Source organism: Homarus americanus, unplaced genomic scaffold, assembly GCF_018991925.1.
Source record: "Homarus americanus isolate GMGI-L3 unplaced genomic scaffold, GMGI_Hamer_2.0 scaffold54443, whole genome shotgun sequence".
In the NCBI taxonomy this organism is placed as follows: Eukaryota; Metazoa; Arthropoda; class Malacostraca; order Decapoda; family Nephropidae; genus Homarus; species Homarus americanus.
Genome location: NW_024750852.1, coordinates 6,957,750 through 6,982,878, shown reverse-complemented (window position 1 = coordinate 6,982,878; position 25,129 = coordinate 6,957,750). Strand labels below are relative to the sequence as shown.

The 25,129-nt window shown below is 35.8% G+C and overlaps 1 protein-coding gene across 1 annotated transcript; it reads left to right on the top strand.

Moving 5' to 3' along the window:
- The first annotated feature begins 287 nt into the window (after positions 1-287).
- Positions 288-6,792, top strand: LOC121854352 (neuroguidin-like). Its single transcript, XM_042348970.1, has 8 exons — positions 288-452; positions 1,792-1,935; positions 2,596-2,710; positions 3,467-3,552; positions 4,390-4,567; positions 5,258-5,423; positions 6,159-6,379; positions 6,741-6,792. The coding sequence occupies exons 1-8, from the start codon at positions 429-431 to the stop codon at positions 6,764-6,766; spliced, it is 960 nt and encodes a 319-aa protein (XP_042204904.1). The 5' UTR covers positions 288-428; the 3' UTR covers positions 6,767-6,792.
- The last annotated feature ends 18,337 nt before the right edge of the window (positions 6,793-25,129 follow it).

The following is a 25,129-nucleotide window of genomic DNA, read 5'->3' as shown; positions in this document are numbered from 1 at the left end:
GTTTAATACGAGATATAATTTAATAATACAGTTAGTTGTTATTTCCTTCACACGCTCCTCATAACGATTTTTAATTAAACAAGTTTTGTAGTTTTTTAATATATATAAATTTATTTACACGTGTGAAATCTTAATCAATATATTATGTTTTTGTTTAAGTATCAAATATTATTTCAATTAGAATTAGTTCGGTTTGTTTTCAATTCAAATTAATGCACTTGCAAACACAATAAAAGAAATAAGTATGATAGCCAAGTACATTACTTTAATATTTTTAGTACAATACATCTGTAAACAACTCGACAGCGACAGCCTCACCTCACCTTGTGTGATGCTGTGATCTAGTTGTCCCGGGAACCAAACCGCTCATAAAATAACAGCGTCGTGTGGAGGTTTCAGTTTGGCGTTAATTATTGGCCTTAATAACAATGGTTGAACGTATGGACCAAGAAGTAAGTTTTACTAACCTCTAATAAGCAGCGTCTGTCTTGAGTTACTTCTTAGGGATGGTCGTGGCCTCGTGGATTAGGCTAAATATGTCCTGGAAGTGTATCATTTTGTAATTGTGTTCGATTATCTAATGATTAATAACTACTGGGATGTTTTAATGATGACAGTTGAGGAGATGGTCACCACTTGTAAAGTAACTATGCTAAGGACCCCATTGAAATTTAGGACTCCAATGGGAATAAGTTTTGATTGCTTTTTTGTTTGTATACCAGCAGCACTCACTGTACAAGTTCGAACCAGTGTTAAATTTTGTTTTGGTTTTGCTGAAAACACATGTAAGCATAAAACATATTTTATCACAAATTTTTCTTTCATAATTAATATCCTATTTGTGGTAATACAAGTAATCCACGTGTGACACCTCCAAGTACAGTAGCTGTTTTGGGGAATTTGTTTTGTGAACATTTCTTAATGGATGAATGATTTTGAAGGTGATTGGTGCTACTTTATCCTATAGAATTTCACCTTGTCATATAGAAGGAAAGTTGTACAATTATCAAGATAATCCACATCACTTTTCCTTACGAGTTATGGAATCACCCGAAGATTAGCCTCCAGCTTATTTCACCTTATGATTTAATACCCTAATACTACCTGTGGGCCATCCTGAGGTGGTTACTAACCTTCAGATGAACTGACTTTTGCATTACAGTATATTTAAGGTATTGTAATCATTGAGATTTTCACAAAAAGTTGGAGGGGAAAGAAAACACTATCACTGATCCTGTTGCAAAATTATACTCTAATCATATGGTAGAATTCGAGAAAGCCATTGTCATCTCATTCATAAATTTACATGAAATTTACCCCCCAAAAATTAAATTTATGGTATGTTTGTTGTAGGAGTAAAATATGTTAATGGTGACAATATTGGATGAATAATAATATTATTTCCCCCGCCCCAACACCATTGCCTCTGTATCTTTGGTGCTCCAGTGATTTCTAAAATGTACAACCGAGATCTTTCAATTACTTTTGGTGTTTATTAGGATAAATATAGTCAGATTGGGCAGTATTCATTGGTTCATGGAAGTGTGCTGAGGAAACCGATATCTTGGCAGTAATAAATGTGAATATAATTATGAACCTGTAGTAAAGTGGTACTCCTAGATTTTGTGTCTATCTAGTTTTAGTTATATAATATAATTTACATTGGGACCTTGCCAACATCTGTTCTGATTACTGTACCTTATGCAATGACTAAATCAAACTCAACCTAATCCATCTACAATTCTACATTAATTATAATCATATATGACTGATGAAAAATTACATTTGCAGAATGAAATAAGTGGAACTATAGCCTCTGATCTGCCGAGAGGAGTAGCACTGCTGGCAGACCTTGCAACCAATCTCAACAATGTTAGAGCCACTTTTGATGCTTTGGCTGAGAGGATCAAAGCTGGTGAACTGAACACAGCCAAGGTGAGTCAGATTTATATTTATCACTCAATAGCTACTTTGAAGTGATTATGACTTGTATAATATGGGTCTTCATTGAGATGGAAAATTCCTCTTCATAAATGTTAATTGAAAATATGCAAGTTTTTTGGCCTCTCAATATTTGATAGTTCATAATATTTAACCCAGAGGTATATATGGCTGAGTTTCCCTACTCTGGGACACTATTATTAGTGTAGTACTTCATGATTTATATACTTTAATATGTGTGTGCAGATTTATATTTATTAAATTAGTGGGATCATAGCTTTATATCATTTGAGTTGTCATTCAGCCCAAGATTTGTAGATGAGGATTTGTATTGCAGTAATTAAACTTATTTTGCAAGAGCAGCTAAATCTGCCACTAGGTAGTCCAGCTCCGTCAGTGGTGGGCTCTGCCAATGGGGTTCAAGGACATTTCATCACTGGTTTAGTATAGACCTAACCTAACCATGGCTTTATTGCCTCCAAAATAAAGACATTGTTATGTAAATTTAATAAATATAACATGGTATTCACTAGACCAGCGATGAATTGCCTGGTGATGCTCTTGTTGGCAGAATGAGACAAGTCATTTCCCTATTCCTGTAAGATTAAAAAGATAATTTTGTGCTCAAGACTTTATTTTTTATTTATTTTTCAGGGATTAAGTTTACTGGAGCTCAAAAACCAGTCTTTTCTCTCATACATGGGTAACCTCACCTACCTGACTCTTAGAAAACTAAAAGGTGCTAAGATTGAGGATGACCCCAGTGTTGGTAAGCATCATAACTCAAACGTCATTATCATGCAGTTCATTTCCTTCATAACAATAGGGCACAGAATATTTTGTGAATCCACTTGTCACATATTGAATAGTTTCCTTGCTAGATTCAGTGATGGGTTTGTGTTTAAAGTAATTAGTGACTGTGAATGGATACTGTCTTTTGAGTGTAACAAAAGGCCACAGAGCTACTGTGCTTGATCAGTCAACACTCTTAAACTTTGATTGAATTCGACATGAATTCTATAGTTCACAAGACCTAAGATGGATTTTTTTGAGATAGCAAATGCTGTTATGTTATACACTGCTGTACTTGTGTATGGAGTGTATTAATAGAGCACAAATTTATTGTGTAATACTGTATTTCTTTTTAACAAATTGCAGTTGTTCTAAATATGCAAGAAACAAACTTCATTAATATTTACATTTTAGAAATGTTTAAATATTTATACAGTATACTGTAATTATCATTTATTAAGATATTGTTAGGTAACCAGCAATGCATATTATTGTGGCCTAACAAATTATTATTACATTACTGTATTAGGTGTACAATACTACTTTTTCTTATAATTATAATACAGTACAGTATTGTTAAGCAGAACTGGTTGATATTAGATTGTTTGTATTTCCAAGATGTTTTGTAAAAATAATTATTATTTCCAGATATTTTAGAATATACTGATAGTATCATTTATATTTTGTTAGATTTATTAGAACAGAAGAAAAATTGGATTGTATGTTGTTTCAGATCGACTGGTGGAAACAAGAACAGTTCTAGAACGTATCCGTCCATTGGAAGATAAACTGAAGTACCAAATTGACAAGCATGTGAAAGTAAGTTAATGGTATTCATTGTATGGGTTCTATCAGTCTGTTATCTTCCCTTCATTCCCTCTGTTGTGGGTGGATCAAGGAAATGAGAAACTTTCTTACTCTTCTTTCAACACCACTCACATGCTGTTGCTGATGACTTTAACCAACACAAAGTTTATCATCCTCCTCTCATGCCTGTACCCAGTTAAGTCTCCTTGTAGATTGCGGCTAAATACTACAACTGTATATAATAAAGATAATGAGCATAAAGTTCACTGGGAATTTATTATTTTTTTTTTACTATCATTGTCACCAAAACAGACTCTCATAGTCCCTTACAAGCCTGATTGTGTCTCGGCTTTCATTCAGTATCACCCTCTTGTACTAACCAACTTCAAAGAAAGGATCCCCAAAATTAGGTTTGATTAATTTTTTGGCTTGTCCATCCTCCTCCACATCCTTTTATCCTATACAGTAATCATGTTTGCCCTCACATAGAACCACTCTCACATGTAGGGTGGCACCTCACAGCCCTACTTACCACTATCAGACAAATTGTGAACTAATGCTTTTCCTGCCAATATTTCCATTTTGTGTCATCAAAATCTAATCCTTCATCCTCCCACCTTTGAAACCCATTTATAAGAAAAGTAGTCAAAGGGATGCGAGTTGTTGTGCATGGTGCTTATTAAGTGAAAGAGCACATGAAGAAGACCAAAGGTACCTTAAGAAGCACAGGGTTAGAATTTACAATAAGAAGGGGAGTATATTCTGTAGAAGTGTGTGAAGAGGATTATGGATGATGTCATGATAAGTTTCTCAATAATTTATGACCGTTCACTCCTTGTTGTATTTCAGGTAGCTGCTGATGGGGTGGTCACTGGGGATGATCCGTCAAGGTTGAAGGGCAACATTGATAATATTGGATCGTCTTCAGATGAGGACGAGGAAGATGGTAACGTAAAAAAGGTCAAGAAAACAGAGGAGGATAACCAGAAGATATACAAGGTCCCCAAGATCAGCCAAACACATTATGGTAAGGTTTGCTATATGGTGATGGTTATATATATTTGAAATTGTATTAGGATCATATTTGCCAGTGAGTTTTATAGAGTAATTTAAAAAAACAAGTGAATTCACAGTTATCTTTACTTTTTGGTTACAGTCCTAGATTTGAAGTAATGGAAAAATCTGTTTGAAATGAAAAGTGATGGACAAAGTGCTCCTTTAAATAAATGGTTTCCAATATTTTTCACTCCATTCCTCCCTTGAGAACCTCCAAATTCCCTGTGGACCCCTTCATTTGTCCCCAAAACCATTAAAAATGATGATGAAAAATAAACAGTTCTGATCAGGAGATGAAGAAAACATATATTTATCACTTCTTCCCCCTAAGAAGACCAAGAGCATATCTATCAATAACTGTAGAACTATAATACTATAGCTACTGTATAACAACAATAATCACATTGTTGATAGCATTTAAAGTCATTCACTGAGTTATTTAAAACTCAAATTGAAAAAAAAAGGCAAATTCTACCAGGCCAAGTTGAAATGAACAATAAAACCTTATTTTTTTTTCTTCAGATTTCTCAGATTTTCTTGAAAATGTTTCCACTTTTCATAGCCCGCCGTGAACCCCTGAAATATTGCTGTGTCTAGAGTCTAGACAAGATAATGCTCTGTGTATGATCGTGAAATTTTTATTGCATACTATCTTTTGCAGATGGGGAAGTAAATAAAGATGAAGCAAAGGAGAAAGCAAGACGTCGAGTCCTTAACTCTACTATGCTGCGTGATGCTCTCTCTGAACACACAGAGGACCCAGAGGTTGTCTTTAACAATGATGTCCTGAAGCAGAAGGCCATGAAGAAACGTAGAGAACTAGAAGTGTAAGAAAAATTTCAATATTGAAGTAAATCATGTACACTGAGAGAATGAGAAGTAAAAGATAGGAAAAAGAATAATAATTCAGAGATGGAAGGTTGGAGGGAAGGACCTAGAAGGAGATAGAAGGATGGAGTGGAGGATACACTAGAAGTAAGATTGAGGGACATACAGGAGGCAGCAGTGTGGGTTGATGTTGGAAGAGCATGGCAGTGAAAGATTTCTCGTGAATAATGTGCTGTTGAGAGGTAATACTGGCTTGTGTGAAGTGGCATGTGTAATTTAGATTTGGGACCATGTTGAGGGAGTCGAGTACCATAAGTCATATCTCTTGCATTAATAAGAAGGAATGAATGACAATGGTTGAAGGGAAAATATGTGTCTTTGTGTTTGCTCTTGTTTCCAACCATCATACATTAAGTGGATGAAAAGCTTGAAAGTTTGAAAATTATTCCTACATGTTGTAACTGGTGTGTATAGATGCTGTGGGCTTTCTACCATGGGATACCTGTTTTTTTTATTACATTAAACAGATGAAATGAAACAATAAACTTGAAGGTGTTATATTGTCTTGTTCAGTCTGAAGTGGTTTTAAGAATTATTAATATTTGTGTTCTTATTCTTTAATTTTTAGCAAAATAAGGAAAGTAGTCAGTTTGTAACCAATACGTTTTCTTGTTTAATGTGTAAGCGTTTGGTGGTGGTGTGCTGTATAATAATGTTTGATAATTTTTTCTCAGATTTGAGGAGGAAAACATGATCAGAAAGACAGTGAGCCGACGGGACCAAGCAGCCATGCGACAAGTGACTACTCTTGGCACAATGGGCTCAGAGATTTTAGGTTTCAATAACATGGATGCACTACATCAGAGCTATGATCCCACAGCTCCAGCAGCCAAGAGACAGAAGACAGGGAAATCTTCTAAGAACAAAGGAAAAGGCAAATTTAAAGGCAAAAAGGGTAAGTTAACTCTTGAAATTATAGGTGTATGAACTCTACATAAACAGAAAGGGATAGTATAATGGTTTGTCTGGATTTTAATCTCTCATTTGACAAAACACTTGACTTATGAATTACGAGTAAATTCTGATCTTATAACCAAAGTAAAGGTAAATTTAATTGCTAATTTATCGTATTTATAATTCACAAGGAAATATTTTTTGGTGAAGTGATAAATATTTTACTTAACCAACTATTAGAAATTCCTAGTTAAAATTTAAACTGTGTAATTGTTTGCCAATATGAAAATTTAGTACTGTATCTGTACTATAATCATTAATGTTCAAGATAAACAAATACAGTATTCTTTTTATTTTTCCAGGGTTCAAGAAGAAGAGGAAACACTAACACTAGAAATAAAATGTTCATCTATACTCTGAATTTTTATATCATTGCTTTAGAAACATTATGTCAAAAGAAGATACCTGTACTGCATTTACTGCCATATATTAAAGAAAACTGATGATAATCTGGTAGCTATAATTATATTTTAATTTTCATAGTTCACAGGATTATACAGCATTTCACTTTTGATGGTCATATAAGAGTTGCTTTTGTAGTAGCATTTGCCTCCTAGGAAGTGGATACAAGATGGTATTTCAGCATACAGTATGGTGCAACCTTCTATTCTGCCAAAGTCAAGTAACTGATAAATAACCATCATTTAGTAAATGTATAGCATGCATATTGAAAACTGAACCAACTCCCCTCTATATAAATGTAAAGTGACAGAAGAAATACCCTTAACCAAGCTTAATAGTTTTGTGCTGGCTTTCTAAAATGAAATAACTTGGAAGTACTTGTAAAAGGCCACAATTTTGTGATTTTACTACCAGATACAAAATCCATCACTTAATAAGAAAAAAAAAAATCAGGTCCTAATGCAATACACCACAGCTATTGTGCCAAGATGAATTAACTAAAAAAGTAGTTTGGAGGTGTGAATGAAGCTTCAGAACTGCAGGGAACTTCAATCAGTACAGTATAACTTAAATCTCACACTCTATCAATGTTCCTTATTTCCCCGTGGAGAAAGGTTGTTGGAACTTGGAAGAGAGAATGTTGGTAACTAGTACTGTACAGTTACTTCATATTTGCTGATCTGTGTATGTACAATAATTTTTCTCATACTGTTTACATATTTTGAGATGAGTTTGATGACTACTTGTAAAGAATATTTGTCAAATGGCAGAGAAAGTAAATTAACAAACAATGATTATAGCAACAGAAGCCTCATACACCAACCCTGGAGAATTTAGCCACTAGACCGGGAGTCCCTAACACTGATCACAAACCTTGACACAAGTATTACACAAGTCAAAAAAGACCATCTTATAATATTGCTTGAACTGAGCAAAGAGCAACATAAAGTAAAGTTAAATTAGTAATTACAATAAAATCTCAATTAGCAGAGAAACTACAGTACAGGTATTCATATAAGAAAAAACTTCCTTATTAGAATCTCAAATCTCAAGGGAAATTTAAGGTGAGGGATTGTATTATACCAACAAATGTTTCTGTTCTCCCTCAGTATTATCGTAAACATGAGTGGGAAGTATAGGTTCGACACTATTCATACCAGTGTAAATCATTTTATTCTTCTACATTTTATTATTGTATTGAGAACAGTACTGGGCTTAAAAATAACCCTAGCAAAATTATCAAGCACAATGGAGGGCCTCTACACGCGCCACTGGCCTTCCTTCCACGGTATGGTTACTTCTAGTGGGTGGCCATGAGGTAAATAAGGCAAATACAGTATTGTACTATAAGGTATATTAAGAAAGCATTCCACCACCCACAGCTGGTTCTCAGGTGTGACTTGATTAAAAGATTTATATAAATATTAGTATCCCAGCTTATATCACCTGATAATCAAACCCCCTAATGCTACCGGGAGGGGTTAGGTTAGGGTGTTTAATAATCAGGTGAAATAAGCTGGGGTGCTAATCTTCATGTGATCTGAGTGAACGGTAACAACGAAAAACATTCATGCACTGTGCACTGATGATTCTTAAAAGTAACTTTTTTTTTTTAAGATTCTAAATCATGGCTAACAGAATTTTAAAGCAATTTAGCACTAATCCCTGAGAATTTAATAATGCAGCATAAAATATGGGTATGTATATTTTTTTCTCTTTTCAAGCCTTTTTCTGCATAATGCAGTTTAGCATGAAAAGAAGCAGATATATTCACACAGTCTCCCTTCATTCATTACCATTCACCGATTCTTACTGCTGCAAAAGATGTGTTCTGGTGCGTTACTTTCCTGTCACAACAAGGTTTCCCCTAGTCATTTCACATAAGCCAGTATCATCCAATAGCAGGATGTCCGCCCTTTCCCAAACATTACTTAGTATCATACTTGTCTTTCATTCTGCAAACTGCTGCTTTATATATGTCCAATGCATTCTCCTAGTGCATCCTTTACCCCATCCTTATAATTAAATAAATTTTCTTCCAATACTATTTCAGTATTCACTTTTGAATTATTTACTCTAACAAAATGTTTTCTTCCAATCTTTTAATGTGTTTATACCGTATTATCTGAATAAACTCTTATTCACTCTCTCTCTCTTACCTTTTTCACTTGCATACCTTTTTTCTCTTATTTCTAATTCTGTTTATTCTATTTATCTCATTTATAGCTCAAGCATATCAATTCTAAAACATTTAATTTGCTCCTTTCTCATGCAAATACAATTCTCTGCTGTGCACTAGCCAACAAAATTGACTCACAAATACCTTTGTACAGTCACCCAAAAAAGTCCTGTCGCGAACCATGAACCCCGAGATTCAGACTCTTGAATCCGAAGCATTTGTGGACAGAATAATGTCTCAGTGTCTACTGCTTCTGGTTCACGTGTCTGAATCTTGGGGTTCGTGGTTCGCGACAGGACTTTTTTGGGTGACTACATCCCCATCTTAACCTCATATGACATAGTTCTCCCTCTCAACATATATTTTTAATCTATCTACCCCGTCTTTTACTTCACTAAATCCATTTTTTTCTTTTCTACACAAACTTTTCACTTCTGTTTGTTAATGTAAAAACTCATCCACACATCCTCTTTTCAATTTACTCTTGGTCTAATAAATTCAATTCTTTCTGATTTCACTCTCGGTTTTTCTTATAAATTCTTGGAAATACTTCATCAAGTACACTCGCCAACAAGTCCTGTCACCTCACTTGGCCCTTCATGAACCCAGAGACTTGTGTTGGCGAGTGTACATAAATGCAATAGGCTCTAATGTAATTTTTATGCTCATTCTTATCACCTTTTCCTTATACTGTACTTATTCTCATCACAGTTTCCTTATACTAATATTTATCATATTTACCTTATACCCAGTCACTATATATATATTTTCTGTCATTCCTTTGGTAGTCTTACTTCTGTCTTGCACAATTCTATACTCTCTTTTTAACCAGTTTATCATTATGTATTAGTAATTTCCATGGCGATTCAATCTACTCCAAGTGTCTTCATCATTTTGGATTAATTCATAGAGGCAGCTTCATCTCCACCCCCCTTGTTATTTTTCCCTCTTCTGTTTCATTCTATTCAATCCACCATGTCCTAAATGGGGTAAGGTTATCTCTCGATTCGCCCTTTCTCTCCCTTCTATTTTATATTTAAAAGTTGTTCAATATATTCTCTCTTTTTCTTCAACATATCATCTCCTTTATCCTTAATTGCCATATTTATTTATTCTCTCATCCTACTTAGTTCCCTCTAGAAGTTTTTTTGTTATCTGTAAAACTTTGTGACTTTCACCCCCATCTTACAGCTGTTCTTCTTTTACATTCTTTCATCATACTCCGAATAATTTCACACAAATACTGTACAGCACTTTTAATCAGCCTTCATGACAACGGACTGTATATTAAAATCTGATTATTTATATTTTTAAAGACATACGTACATGTTAATTCTTCTCTTATTGGGAATAATAGAATGCATGTCGTTACAGTAGTCTCAGAACAGTTTCAGTGCCATCTGAGTTTTTATCCTCGTACTATTGCTTCAGTTGGCCAGTTCAATTTATCTTTCTCGACCCAATGAGAAAAAAATGAAGTGTGAACGTTGGAGAATTCCCTCCTATGTTCCTGATAGATTTAATTAATTACTGTATATTTAGTAATGTCTATAGGTTCAATGCTTCTGAATGCATCTTCTCTTGAAAATGCAAGTTTGAAATAAATTTCATTACCCGCCGAGAGCTACGCGGAAAGTTTATGACCTATCAGTATGTTTCTGGGAACGTGTGTGTGAGAAGTGTGTGGGCGGGGTGAGTGTGGCGCTATACTAGTGTCATGGGAATGGTCAAGATCACATACACACGCTATTTGTGAGTGTCAAACTGATGCTGCTCCATAATATATCAAAGCCGACAAGTGAATGGCCACACTCAGGTGCATTAATCATATTCAATGTTCTTTTGTAGTACAAGGTGCAAAAAATATTAATATAATCCATGATGTCATTCATCTTCAGAGTGATGACCATTAAGCGCAATCATGGTTTACTATAGATGGGCGCGCCTTTGTTTCAGGCGCAGAAAATCTGTGGGTGAGCGGGCAGGTGTCGCGGGACAGTTGACGGGCAAATATGGATACCTGCACAAAAACGAGGCTCCAGAAGCCGATGGTGCGTGTTTTTATATCGCGGTGGCGCTGTGAATACACCCAGATGAATCCATGAATACCAAGACTCACGACCCACAGACCACTCATGAAAATTCTGGGCATCCTCGACCATTGTGTGTGGGAGCCATTGTCAAGCGCGGTCAACGCTGACACGTTCATAACACCTATGGAATAACTAAACCTGAGGCGAGACGTGGGTGCCCATGTGAGCCACCTCATCTCCATCTCCACGTCGACCTCCACTGATGTTCTGCACTCCAGATACATTGACTTAAATGAGAAACACCTGCACAGACAAATCCTGAGTGACGTGGAGAGCGCCAGGCGTCCGCTGTAAGCGCATGTAAAGCGATGGAAATGACCGCCGCAGAAGGCTAACGATATGTATGCGAGACGCGGGTTAAAATTCAGCTGATTATGGAGGGATTATGTGAGGACCAGACCTAGCGATTGTAAGTAATGAGAGTAATTAACAATGGAAAAGAGCCTGGTCAGTGCATCGATGAACCAGCCGCCAGCAACAGAGGCTCAGTTGGTCTTGGGAAGGTATCTTGTGCACAGCACTGGCGTCTCCGACCTACACGTAGTAAATAATCGAACCACAATCTTTGGAAACTAAGTAACTACGCCCTCCTGCAGATAATAGAACGGCGTGACACATTTAAAAGATTCACAATGACATTAAAGTTCCAGATCTTCAAGAAAAAAAAAAGCTATCACAAAGCCATATAAAAAAACATATGTTGACGTAGAGAAGTGTTTGAGCGAAGGTACAGGATTAGTTCCCGGAGAGTGTGTGGGCACCAGACGTCGGGACTCGGGAGTGGGGCCCAGGGAGCTGTCTGTGATGACCAGTGCTGCCATCTTGGGACTGGACACCGCCCTCAACTTACCTCGCTAAATTATATAGTGGCTACTGAGGAGACTCTTGTGGTAACATTTAGAGTTCCTTCAGTTAGTGAGTGATGTGCATTTAAAACAGTTGTGCTAGAAATTTTCAATACAAGAAAATTATGCTGTTTTACTGTTTCCCGTAAAGTCATGATATGTATTATTAGTGGTTTCCCTTTTATACCTATAATTATTTACTATATAAAAATACATAGGTGTTAATAGTAAACAAAAGTCCCTGAAATAGAGAATTTTGTAGGGAATAAATCATGTATAAGGCGTGTCTATTCCAGCCTATGTAAATCTGTTTCCGCCAAGGGTATTATATATTCCTTGGTTTCCGCTCTTCTTTTGTCTATACTGCACGTAACTGTGCTTTTATCTCGTGTTTTATGTCGTTTCCTTATCTTGTTATTGTTGCTACGTAAATGTATTTGCGTGTTTAGAATACTAAGGTCCTTAAGCGGGTACACTAAGTAGGTCTGTATAGTGGACAACAAAAATAATAATAAGGAATTATACCTTTTAAACTTACGAACTTGGCCACCTGTCTTCAAAAGAGTCCGTCAGCCTTTGGACGTAATTAATTAACTAAAAAAACTGTACAGTCATTATTATCTCAGGTGATTTACAGTTCATGGAATAGAACATTGTCATAGTTATTTACTGGCCTGGCATCTTACCTTGGCGCACCATGACTTGATAATTAGGCTAGATTACATTTTGGTAGCTGCCGTTATATTCCTTTTACAACTGACTAATTATGACGTTTGTAATTACCCCAACAAGTGTTCTGCATTGATAAAGTGTGTTTCTCAATTGATTTTTATGTTCCTTTGTTTTTATACTCCACTTTGTAACGTAATTCTGCCTTAAACTCATTCAATATGTTTGGGGATAATGTCGAGCTAGTATTGTGGTACAACACGCCAGGGAGGAGGTCACTACCTATTGAAATAGATAAATATATTTTTAACAACATCCCCCACATGTTTTGAGATTAAAATAGCAACTGTTTACTTAGCCAGACAATACGTAGATGCAAATTGAGCCTTTCGAGTGAGTGGTTGAATGGTTTCCTGTCACAACTGCAGATTTTGTTACGTGGTTTTGTAACTAATCTAACCTGATCTAATCTAACCTAGCCCCTAGATAGCGTTAGGGTGCTTAATTATCAGGTGAAATGAACTAGGGTGCTAATATTCATAATCAGGATTCGATTAAACTAACACTTTTTGAGACACGTCTTCTTGAATCAATTACAAAATAACCACCAGCTGAAGTTATTGTTTTGTTTTAGGTGATGTGAAATAAAGGTCCAGTCTCATGTTTATACGATTATTTTTTTCTCGTAAGTGACTTAAGATAAAACAAAAAGATAATCTCCTGAAATTGCATGTAAATTACGCTGTGACTCTACCTAAATTAGATACAATACCTGCACTAGCATCAGTCAGGCGAGTGCTGAATGAACATATCTAAATAAGAATAAGTCTCAGTGTAATTCTTATATAATTTTGGATGTTATTTTTGTGCTTAAGCTGAACTCAATCACTTAGGTACATTATTACATCTTCATTTACGACGAATATTGATCGAATACGAACATTGCTTTGGTTTCTAAACATAATGATTGATTGATACGTTTATTGAGATACAAAAAAACATTAATACATCTCAAAGGGATGAAGTGACCTAAACATAATGATCTCTGAGAAAAGACTAGACAAGCATTGGGCGAATTAAGATGTCACGTTGTAAACTTGCATAGTCACTAGCTCAACCCCACTTAAGTAATCTGGGAAATATATTTACATTAGAGGCGTAGAGGTTTCGTCCATAATACCTGTAAGTGTGTTACGTAAGACAAGAAGACCTTTATCGTCTTGTGTTAGTCGTTCCTTATACCAGACGGCGCCAAAACCCATCCCGTAAAAATACCAATGGACAAAATAGCAACCGCGGATAATGTTCCTGTAAGACAAGTGTTTCTTAGTTTTAATACCTGCCCGTATCATCATTGGTATGACTTTGCTTGGGAGATTGGTATCCCCACATTGAGCAACGCTCTTGTGCGTTATGCAGAAGACCCGACAGCCGCACCCTTATTCACTACCTCCTAAGATGTCCCCACACACAACGCTACGCCTGCTGGACCACCACTCCAGACCCCCTGACGGAGACACGATGATCCTCCCAATACTGGCCAGATTTTTGTAAATAATATTAATTATGTGTCATCCTTCCTTCCTTAGGCTTTAGTAAGCCCCTTTATAATATTTATACTGTATATACTTTTCACACTTGCCAGATGATTCTGGTGTCATTGTACAGGGGTACCTAGTGTAGGATCCCGCTTCCTCTATCAAGGAATAAACAATTGAAATTGATTGAGTGTTTCTTAGTTTTAGTAGTTATTTTTTAGGTTAGATTTATTTAGGTTTTGTTTATGTTCTGATATATCATGTTGAGTTAGGTTTAGGTTAGATTAGGTTAAGTAAGTTTAGGTTTTAGATTAGATTAGAATAGTTTGGGTAAGATAAAGTTAGATTTTGTTAGGTTAGGTTTTAGATTAAATTGGTTAAGTTCAGGTTAGATTGTTTCAGGTTAGTCGAGGTTAACTTAGGTTAGGTTATATTAAGTTATATTATGTTAGCTCAAACTTGGTTCGGCTAATTTATATGAAGTTAAGTTAGGTAAGGTTCGGTGGGTTAGATCATCATCATCTTGTGGATCTCTGCCAGTGTTGTTCCTATATAGTGTAACCTCAAGAGTTCAAAACATCTTTGGTCTTAGGGCGGGAGACGCCTTGGCGAATAAATTTCTGTGACACTTTCTGGTCTCTCCCGGGGAGTCTCCGCGTGACATTTATAATTTATGAAATAGAAAATATGCTTTGTATTTGTTGAGTTAGGTCAAGCGGGTGATTTCACAAAGATTCAGCAGTGGCACCATGTTATTCTTAAAACCCGAGTGTCGTGTGTAAAGACGATGCTTATATTTTGGCTACGAGCTTAAACAACACAAAATATTATGTCAATTCTGAACCCCTGAAATGGCCCCTTGATCGAACAGAACAGCATAGCCTACTAACAGCTATCTTAACGCGGAGTTTACATGTAAGCCAGTTATATGTATTCTAATATCTCTTGTTAGGGGAAAATGCTAACCTATAAAGCTCTCTGACTCGGCCCGGGAAGGTTTATAATTGTATTACTCTGTTACAGAAAAGTTGAGTCGAGAAAAAATTTCAACGCTCTTCATTCTAATAGTGTCAACTGTTTGTGTCGGTGTGTTCAGTCCAATTTGTCCCCCTGCCACGTCAATACCTTATGACCCCATGCCAGGTCGAAAGGCCTACAAAGTCGATGTGTTCCCCTGTTAAGTTGATACCGTATGTACCCCCCTGCCAAGTCAATACCGTATGTCCCCCCCTTGCCAAGTCGATACCGTATGTCCTTGCTGTTGATACCGTATGTACCCCCCTGCCAAGACAATACCGTATGTCCTCCCCCCTTGCCAAGTCGATGCCGTATGTCCTCCCCCTCCTGCCAAGTCGATATGTCATAGTCTTCACGTGATCAAGTTCCGGATTCTCAAAATATTGAGTTGTTTAATATTTCGTGTTAACCAGAGACAGGAAAATGCTCTTGCTCACTCTACTCATTGCCAATTATTACCAGTCGGGTGTTAAAGTTGTAATGCATTGTGCACTTTAACAACTAAACTCTTTAAATGTATCATATATTGGACAACGTCAGTTGGACCCACGAGCTTGATGTCTTTGTCCAGAGAATATACATATGTAACATGAATATACATATACATATATACATACGAATGTACATAAGTTGAGTTAGTTACGTAGGTCCTTAAAGTAATGTAGATGTTGCTACTGTCCGCCAATTTTGTGTAAAAGGTTAAGAAAGACAGTTATATACTTTTATATCATTAACTATAAGGGAAATTAAATGGTTGTGTTACAACATCTGGGCATAATGACTTGGAAAATATCAAACTTAACCTGTTTTAAACTAACTTAAACGTAAACTTAGACTAACCTCGCCTCGCCTAACCTAACCAACACTAATTTAACCCAAGCTAACGAATCCTAATGTTAACCTAACCTAATCTTACCTAAACTAACCATATCCACTTTAAAGCAACTTAAACTACCCAAACCTATATCCAGCCAAACCTTAACTCATCTTAGTCGACCCAAACCTACTCTAACCGGATCGAAACCTCATCTAACCTAATCTATCCTAATCTAACCCGGTTTAAACCTAATCCAACTTAACCTATACCTATAATCTAACCCGACCTAAACATAATCAAACCTACGCTAATTTAAACCGACTTAAATCTACCTAATTCAACTTAACCTAACCTCCAACACCTTAGATTACGTTCCACCATCACACTATGAACTACTTCGAATATCAAAAAATGCTTGGGGCTACATTCTAGCTGGAGCTGGACTGGGGGTTAAGTTGATGTTAAAAACTGTATTACTACGCGTTAACATCCAAGATCTTGCAGTGGGTAGTTTAGATTAGTATATAAACTGGTCATCAACGATTGAAATTAAATAGAGATACATTTTCGATTAAGTGTACTAGAATGGTTCTTTTCCCCAGGGCTAGGAGGTGTTGGTAACAGTGGTGGTGGTGGTGGAGGGGCGGGCCAGGCTATAGGATAATGATACTGTTGAATATTCCATTATATTTTGTCAGGGTGTAACACGAGCTTCGAGTAATACTTCTCCTTTCGTTATTTTTCACCGAAAAATTATTAAGCCGCGAAAAAAAGACGATATTAAGGAAGAAAATAAAAAAGAAGAATTAATATTAGTTTGGGATTTACAGTACAAGTCCGTAGATCCAAAACAAAAAACGAAATAAGGAAAATAAATGAGAAACAAAAATTATGCCACCTCTATTCGAGAGTAAAAGTCGACCCCCACCAAAACACTGTGTATATATATATATATATATATATATATATATATATATATATATATATATATATATATATATATATATATATATATATATATATATATATATATATATACATATATATACATATATATATATACATATATATACATATATATATACATATATATATATATATATTTTATATATATATGAAATTTGTTGCATCTATACGTTCAAAAGTTTCCTCACAAACAGTTACGCGTAAAGCATAATAATTACACTGGCTCTTATTACTCCCCTGTTGTATAGATAGAATAAATTAAATGAATAATTTTATATAAGGTGAACAAACATGACGGATTTGACTCATGAACGTCATGTAGTACTGTTTTGTACACGCTAACTGTTGCAAAGTGAATGTATCTGGCTAAGGAGAGTCTCAGTGTAATTTTGGTTGTACATGTTAGGCTCAAAGAACGATTTCGCTGACTGAACGAAAAAACAAAACAAAAAAACAACGCGCAAAATAGCCAGGAAGATAAATTTTGCTATAGTTTAGGTTAAGTTTGATTAGATTAGGTTTGGTTAGATTAAGTTAGGTTCAATTAGGTTTGATTAGATTAGGTTTGGTTAGGTTAGATTAGGCCAGGTCAAATTATATTAGGTTAGGTTAGGTTAGATTTGGTTAGAGGAATTTCGAGACTCCACATCGCGTTGTGGTCGTTTTTTTCTCGTTTCTCAGTGAGCGAATTCGTTCTTTGAGCCTAACGTATATAATATTTTCATAGCTTACCTCAGGTCACTCAAGCTTAAACATTCTTAGGAGTTAAGAGGAAAATTTACAAGAGCCTGTGAACAATCGATTCTTTACTCACAAAATATCCCAAGTCAAAATATTAACCTGACGTAATGTTGAGGTAAATAATTTATTACTAACTGAATTAAGTTGTAAGACCATGATATCGATTATCAGAGGTTCTTAAAAAAGTCCTGAACCCAGTGACTAGACGAGGAATCCTAGATAATGAGAGTAAAGGCTGGGTTTAATTTAGTCGCCATTTTAAGCATCGCACTTTAAGGGTTAAGTAACACATGAATGGTCCAGTAACACACATAAAGGGGTTAAGGAACACCAATGGTTAAATTTAACCATTGATGTTACTTAGACCCTCCATGTGTATTATTTAATAATATATAAAGGTTTAAGCAACGCATATAAAGGCTTTATTGAGTATAGTGACGATAGCGGCGATAGTGTTCCGACGGGTGAAAGAAACGGTAACAACGGGGAAGAATTTGGTAACAGTGACAATAGTAACAGCTAAAGGAGGAGCCGTAAGAATGGCTGTAACAACGTTAGTAATAGTACAACAGCAGCAACGGCAGTAATAACAATATGACAATACCAACAGAAGCACAGTAACACAACAGCATAAAGGAATTGCAGGAGAGAGAGAGAGAGAGAGAGAGAGAGAGAGAGAGAGAGAGAGTATGAACAGCTGCAGCAGTAATACCAACACACTGAATAAAATAGCATAAATCAAAATCCCGCATATCATTATAACCATCTTGTTCACAATGCCAAAGTGAATACAGTGTTCATGATTTATTCATTACTTCCTGTTACGGAGAAATATATGCAGTACAAGTTATTTTTTCAGTATCACTTTTCCTGACATGCAAATATATTTCCTCCTGATAGAAATCTGTCGTAGACCAAGAGATTACCTCATAAGCAAAATCCGTCATAATGATCTAGGGAGGGGTTGAAGTGCGTGTTGTGGGTGGAATACCAACTCATCAATTTATGTTTTCCGCAAAATGAGGACAATCTTATTTCGTTTCTTTTTCACACAGTACTATTACTACTACTACTACTACTACTACTACTACTAATAATAATAATAATAATAATAATAATAATAATTTTATACCAGATCGTTCCATCAAATAAGTCAGTTTAATAATGATCTGATTTTATTTACACAGTCGAGAGAACAATAACAACTAGTCAACGATTTCATAACATAACATAACAACCCTGTCAAGATAGCCTCGAGGGAGTCATGGCATGGTCGATCACAGCCAGCCAATGAGCGTTTAGTTCCATACGAGATACTAACGGAACTAAAATCATTGAGAGAAAATCTTATACTGTACCAGAGGAAGATATTTTTAAACCGCTGTTTGTGTTATCATCCAATAAATCACTTCGTTTCAAAAAGACATCACTTTATTAGTTAATTATAACGTTCAGGAATATATTAAAAAGTTTTAAAATACTCAAATGATGTTACATATTCATGGCCACACTAATTTGCTTATAATTACTAAGTGTATATAAGAAATAATTTCTCTCTTTACAGATACTAAACGTGTGTTGAGCACTGTATCTAAATATTATCGCTTTAATTGTGTATATTATTAAGTGTTGACGTAGACTAAAAATATATGAATCTTGTTCGCGGTTAGAATTAGTGAATTTTATGAGTGAGATCCCTGCGTTAATTTTCATTTGGCGGGGATATCTGTACACCACCCTCTATCACCACTTAACAAGACTCCTAACTGATCTATGAATAAGTAATACAGACTTTAGATTTAACAGACAAGGGATTTATTATACACTTTTTAGGATTTAAGAGTTCTCGTGTGACAAACAAGTGACTGATTTACGTTTATCAAGATACAAAACAATAGACATGGAGAAAGTCTTTTAAGTATATGTTTTATCGTTTGTGAGATCTGGTTGTTTAAACGGATTGATAAAGTCTACACACACAAAAAAATCCAACGTTACTATACGAATGCCTTATTACTCGTATATACAGTACAACTATTGTATTCGTATAGCGGCAAGAAACCAGAAGTTTTATTTTCGTTTCGTATCTGCAAAATAATAATAACCATGTAGAATATTTTCACTGTGAGAATGATTTTTTTTTTCAGGACTCCAGATAACTCGAAACTATATCACTCTACTATATTTGTTGTGTTTTGTTAGTTAATTAGTGAGTGGCGACGTGGATGGCCATTGACATAAGTATCTCCAGGATTACTTAATTACCTCTCACTGTTGGCAAGATGGCACTTTATGAAGACCACAGACGCTGGCACCCACAGTATTTTATCTAGGCAGACGAGCGCACACGAATCCCCTGTTACCAATTCTAATTTGATTGGAGTGAAAAACGACAACAACCTCGCGAGTAGCCATCAAGTGTATCGCTCGCCTCCCCACAACCCTTCTCACACTCCCAGCTTAAGTTTTACATCTAAACTGCGGGGTAAGTGGCGCTTAAATCACTACACGTCCTTGTAAGATGTAAATGTGTAATGAGAGATGGAAGTGTTGTCCTTAAGTGAAGTTTACAAATGAAACCTTCAGACTCTCAAAAGGTTCGTACGTTAAATCTTTCCCTTGAATGGTTCATTTAAGCTTTCAAGTATAGTTGATGGTCAAAATGGCGTCAGCATTGCACCGAGACTCCAGTGTATAGTTACATGCGCTCTCTTGTCCCATTTAAGGAGGAGGGAATATTAATGTTTACCATTCTCAGAGAACCCTCGTAGAAGCGGGCATCTTCTCGTGAACTAAGAGGAAAAGGAGAATGGATTGATCGTCGTGTTTGATTTAAAGACTCGCTGATGAACACATAAACGGTGATGGCGAAATGAAGATCTTAATAGAAAAAGACGTGGGAAAATTATGTTTTACGGCTCATTAGCAACTGCAACTGCTAACGTTAATGTGCCAGGAAACATATTTTTACAGACCTTATGACAGTGGAGGGTAGAGGAGATATTTCCGTGCATTGTGTGGCGTCTCGGCCATAACTATAGGCTGTGGTCTACTCCGCGGGAAATTCTTGAGTTCCTAAAAATTAAGAGAGTCATTGTGAATTATTTGAGGTGTTTAAAGGTCTTCAAGCGAGTAACTAGGTTAAACAAACTAATCCGTCAAAAAATAAGTATTATGAGACAACTATTTTACAAATGTTTATTAATCTATTCGTTAACAAGACAGTACGGTACACCTTGTTATTATTACCGATAATAAAACCGTCTCACATTTTGAACTGTCCCTTAAAAAACGGGAATAATGTACTGAATTATACTATAAAACTAGGATATATATATAAGAATAACACTGAACTATACTGGAAATGGATATATAACTCTGAGCTATACGACAAAATTGATACATAACACAGAACTGTACTATAAAACGGATTTATAACAGTAAACTATACTACAAACGGATAAACAATGAACTATACTACAAAAGGAATATATAACCCTGAACTATACTACAAAACAGATATATAAGACTAAACTATACAAAGCTGAGATATATTTCCAATCGACATCAACTAATCATTCTTCCTGCTGTGACAAGACAAACAATTCACCCGCCAAAGATTCCGCTGAAAGATTTTTTCTCGACATAAAAACACTGAATAAAATTACTATTGATTCTTTAAACAATAATGAACTACAGTGCCTTTGCGACAAACGAAATTTTATTGTAAGATAAGCGGTAAAGAGTTTCAGCGTCTTTATACAGGTAATAACATAAGGGAAGCCACGCTGTGCACAATATTTTTCCTCATTCACATCATTTATTATCAAAACACACAAGCATGAAAATTCCTGTCGACAATGAGTTCTTTTCTGTAATATGTCTGAACACGACACATGACATAATGTATTATTTAGGTTCTTGTTATTCTTCAGCAGAACTCGAAATAAAGCGAAGAATTTTGGACAGGAAAATAACTTGCAACCCCCCCCCCAAAAAAAAAGAAAAAGAAAAAACAAATTCTTCACTTTTATTCTGCATCATAATAATATTACGTCACAATGTTGTTCAATACGACGTCAGAATTTAGTTAAGGTTTTTGGAATTATATTAGTTTAGTTTTGTTGTTGCTTAAGACAAGCGACAAGATTGCCTGAGGTGTGTTTATCATTATAATCTAAAAAAAGTCCCTTAATCTTATATTAGATATCTTTCAAATAGTTAAAATGTTTCCTGTGTGTTTACAAAAGCGGCCAGAGTGTATTTTTATATTTTACACGACGATAATTTCACACAAGACTCCCACGTGAGTAAGTTATGATAGAGTATGTTAGGCTAGGTTATAGTATACTTGGCTAGGCAAAAGTAGACTAGGCTATAGTATACTAGGCTAGGTTAGACTAAGCTAGGCTAGGCTATACTATATTAAGATACACTAAGCTAGGATAGGTTCGGTTAGGATAAGTTAGGTTGGGTTAGGTTAGGTTTATCAGCTGTTTTTAAAGAATTCAGTACAGGATTTTCACACAGTCGCACGACAAATATCCCTCGTAACTGAAGTTGTAAGAAAGTATCTCATTATTATTATTATCATTATTATTATTATTGTTATTATTATTATTATTATCATTATTGTTGAGTCATCATTTTATTAGCATTATATTCACTAACTCTTACTTTACTTATGACTATGTTAATGCACATTTGATAAATAACTTCCATTTAGTAATTATTTTTTAGGCCAGGAGGTTGTGGGACCTGCGGCGCCATGGGTGAGAGTGGAGCCGTGAGCGGTCTTAAGGCTCTGGCATCATGTGTGTCACCCTATACAGTCAACAGGCGACCCAAGCTCCAGTGTCCTTGTTTGTCCACCTCCTGCACGGACTCGATTCCACTGGAGAAAATCCCAGTGGGCTAAAAATTAATTCTATTGGGCTTACATTCTCAGTGTGTACAAAGTTTCATTAGGTTTGGGTAAAACTTCCATAAGTAAAAAAAAATCCTCTGGGTGACTAATTCTATTGGACGAAAACTCCCTTTGTGCTGGGCTGAAAATTCAATCGGACAAAACCCCACTGGACAATAAATTCTACTAAAATAATCCACCGGGCAAAAAATCCCACGGGTCGTAAAAGTTCCTCGGACAAAACTCCCATTGGTCAATAAATTCTACCGAACAAAATTCCAATGAAATACTGACTTGAGAAGTTGCGTCACGCCACAACAATGTCCAAGGGCCATAACTCTACGACAATAATGACACAGAAAGTTAATTATTTGATATATTTGAGATTATTGTTATGGTATATCTCCATAGACAGTTTAGCTAGATTCCATCGCTATGTGTCAGTGTTATCGCGCTCTCAGGATGAGCCGACAGACGGAGAAAGGAAGGGAAGGAATTGTGTAGTTTTCCATAAGTTTCTCCTCTTAGGTCAGGGAAAAAGAAGAAAATGGGAAAAACCGTATCAGCTCCAGTTTATTATTATTATTATTATTATTATTATTATTATTATCATTATTATTATTATTTTTATTATTATTATTATTACAGGGAATTACTACTGTATTAATATTTAGGTTGGTTAGGCAGGAATATGTAATGCAACTTACCCTAGAATGTCTTATACATTCTACAATAAACTTTACGAAGTTGAAGATAAGAACTCACATGACAGGCAACAAATCAAGACAATATCTCTCAGTTTTTAGTTGTTGATGACTCGTGTCTAAAGTTATCTCGGCTACACGCTTACAGGTCACGGTTGTTGAAGCTTAATAATACATTATAGCATCAACAAATAACAAATCACAGTGGACTTTTATGACGAATGAATCTAATTGGCTATGTAAGTCAAACCTAGACACATAAAGTAACATAATTTTAAGGTAAGTGAAATGTGAGTAACCAATCATATTCTATCATATTAACGGAATAGTGTTTGATTGGTTGCAGATCATTCTTAAACAACAAAACAAAACCTTAGGCCGCTGCTGCATTGATAAAACAAAATGGATTCACCAAATATTACTCATAAAAAGATGACTTTGACATTGTTTAGTCTAGTGTTTTAAGTATTTTGAACAAGCTGAAAAATGCCACCACACGGAGTAATTGACCATGCCCGACGACAACGATGAAGAGGGAAGTTACCGCCAGTGATGAATTTAGTGAGTCAGTCAGCAAATATATCAGAGAAAATACAAATATAGTGAAGAAAAGAAAGTTAAGCTTGTATTTGATTATTTATGAATGATTCCAGAGAATTTATATAAACAAAAGACTTTTAAGTTAGCAAGTCGGGATGTAAATGAATTAGTAAATAAAAGAAAAGAAAGTGAAGTTTATGTACGGTAGTTTATGATAATGAATTCTGACACAATTTATAAGAACAAATGCTTTGGCGTTAGTAAGTCAATATGTAATATGCTAATAAAAAATAAAAACAACATTTAACCTCAAAACTAAAAAAAAAAAGTTTATACACTAACTGAAGTTTTAGACGCAATTCATATATATTAGAGGTAATTAGCTCTTTTGAAAGCAACTAATGGATGGCAATAAAATTAGAAATGCTAAGTGGACTCAGTCATCCTCGCAAACAAAAATTTTATATATTTTTTGCAAAAGGAAATTTTTAATCATATAAAAATGTTGTCTCCTTTACAATAAATTTTAGTTGATCTACGGGTATACTTAAAGCACAAACAATTATACACACACAATTTACACGCATACAATTTTCCACTTTATGAGTGATAGATAATTGGTTTAGTGTGTTTTGTATTAGTGATTATATTAAAGAAAACATAGGTGAATTTTCAGACGATTCTACTGTACGTGAGCGGCCTTCTTGCCACCCACTACTGCCAGATAACCCTTGGGCGACCGTATTGGGCGGCCTACTAACCACCCATCACTACCCAAACAACTTAAGGGCGGCGTTCCAACCACCCACAACCACCAGACAACCCTTGGGCGGCCCAAAGATGACCATTGGGCGGCCCTCCAGCCACCCAGCCGAGGGTCGGTACAGCACCAGGTCAGGTATACATCTTACCTGGACAAAGACGCTGACAACCGCTAATTACAGGTAACTTTGGGGTAAATACCGTCCCGACCTCCACCCTCCTCACCCACGCCCACACCCACGCCTACCACGCCTCCGTCACAGCACCCACACGCCCACAGCGCTTCCCTCACTACACCCATGCGCTTGCTCTCCGTGTCTCTCGTTACAAGTCACGCCATCACTATCATCATTACCACACTACAATCGTTATTACAACACACTCATCACTACCACTATTACCACGCACTCACTACCACAAATACTACTCACCGCCACCATTACTACCATACATACACTCACCACAACCACACTCACCACCACCACCACTATTACCACACATCCACATTCTCA

Coding starts and splice junctions, on each gene's coding strand:
- LOC121854352 (XM_042348970.1), top strand. CDS start 429: ATGGTTGAACGTATGGACCAAGAA. Junction 1,936..2,595: donor GTGAACTGAACACAGCCAAG/GTGAGTCAGATT, acceptor TTTATTTTTCAG/GGATTAAGTTTACTGGAGCT. Junction 5,424..6,158: donor AAACGTAGAGAACTAGAAGT/GTAAGAAAAATT, acceptor ATTTTTTCTCAG/ATTTGAGGAGGAAAACATGA.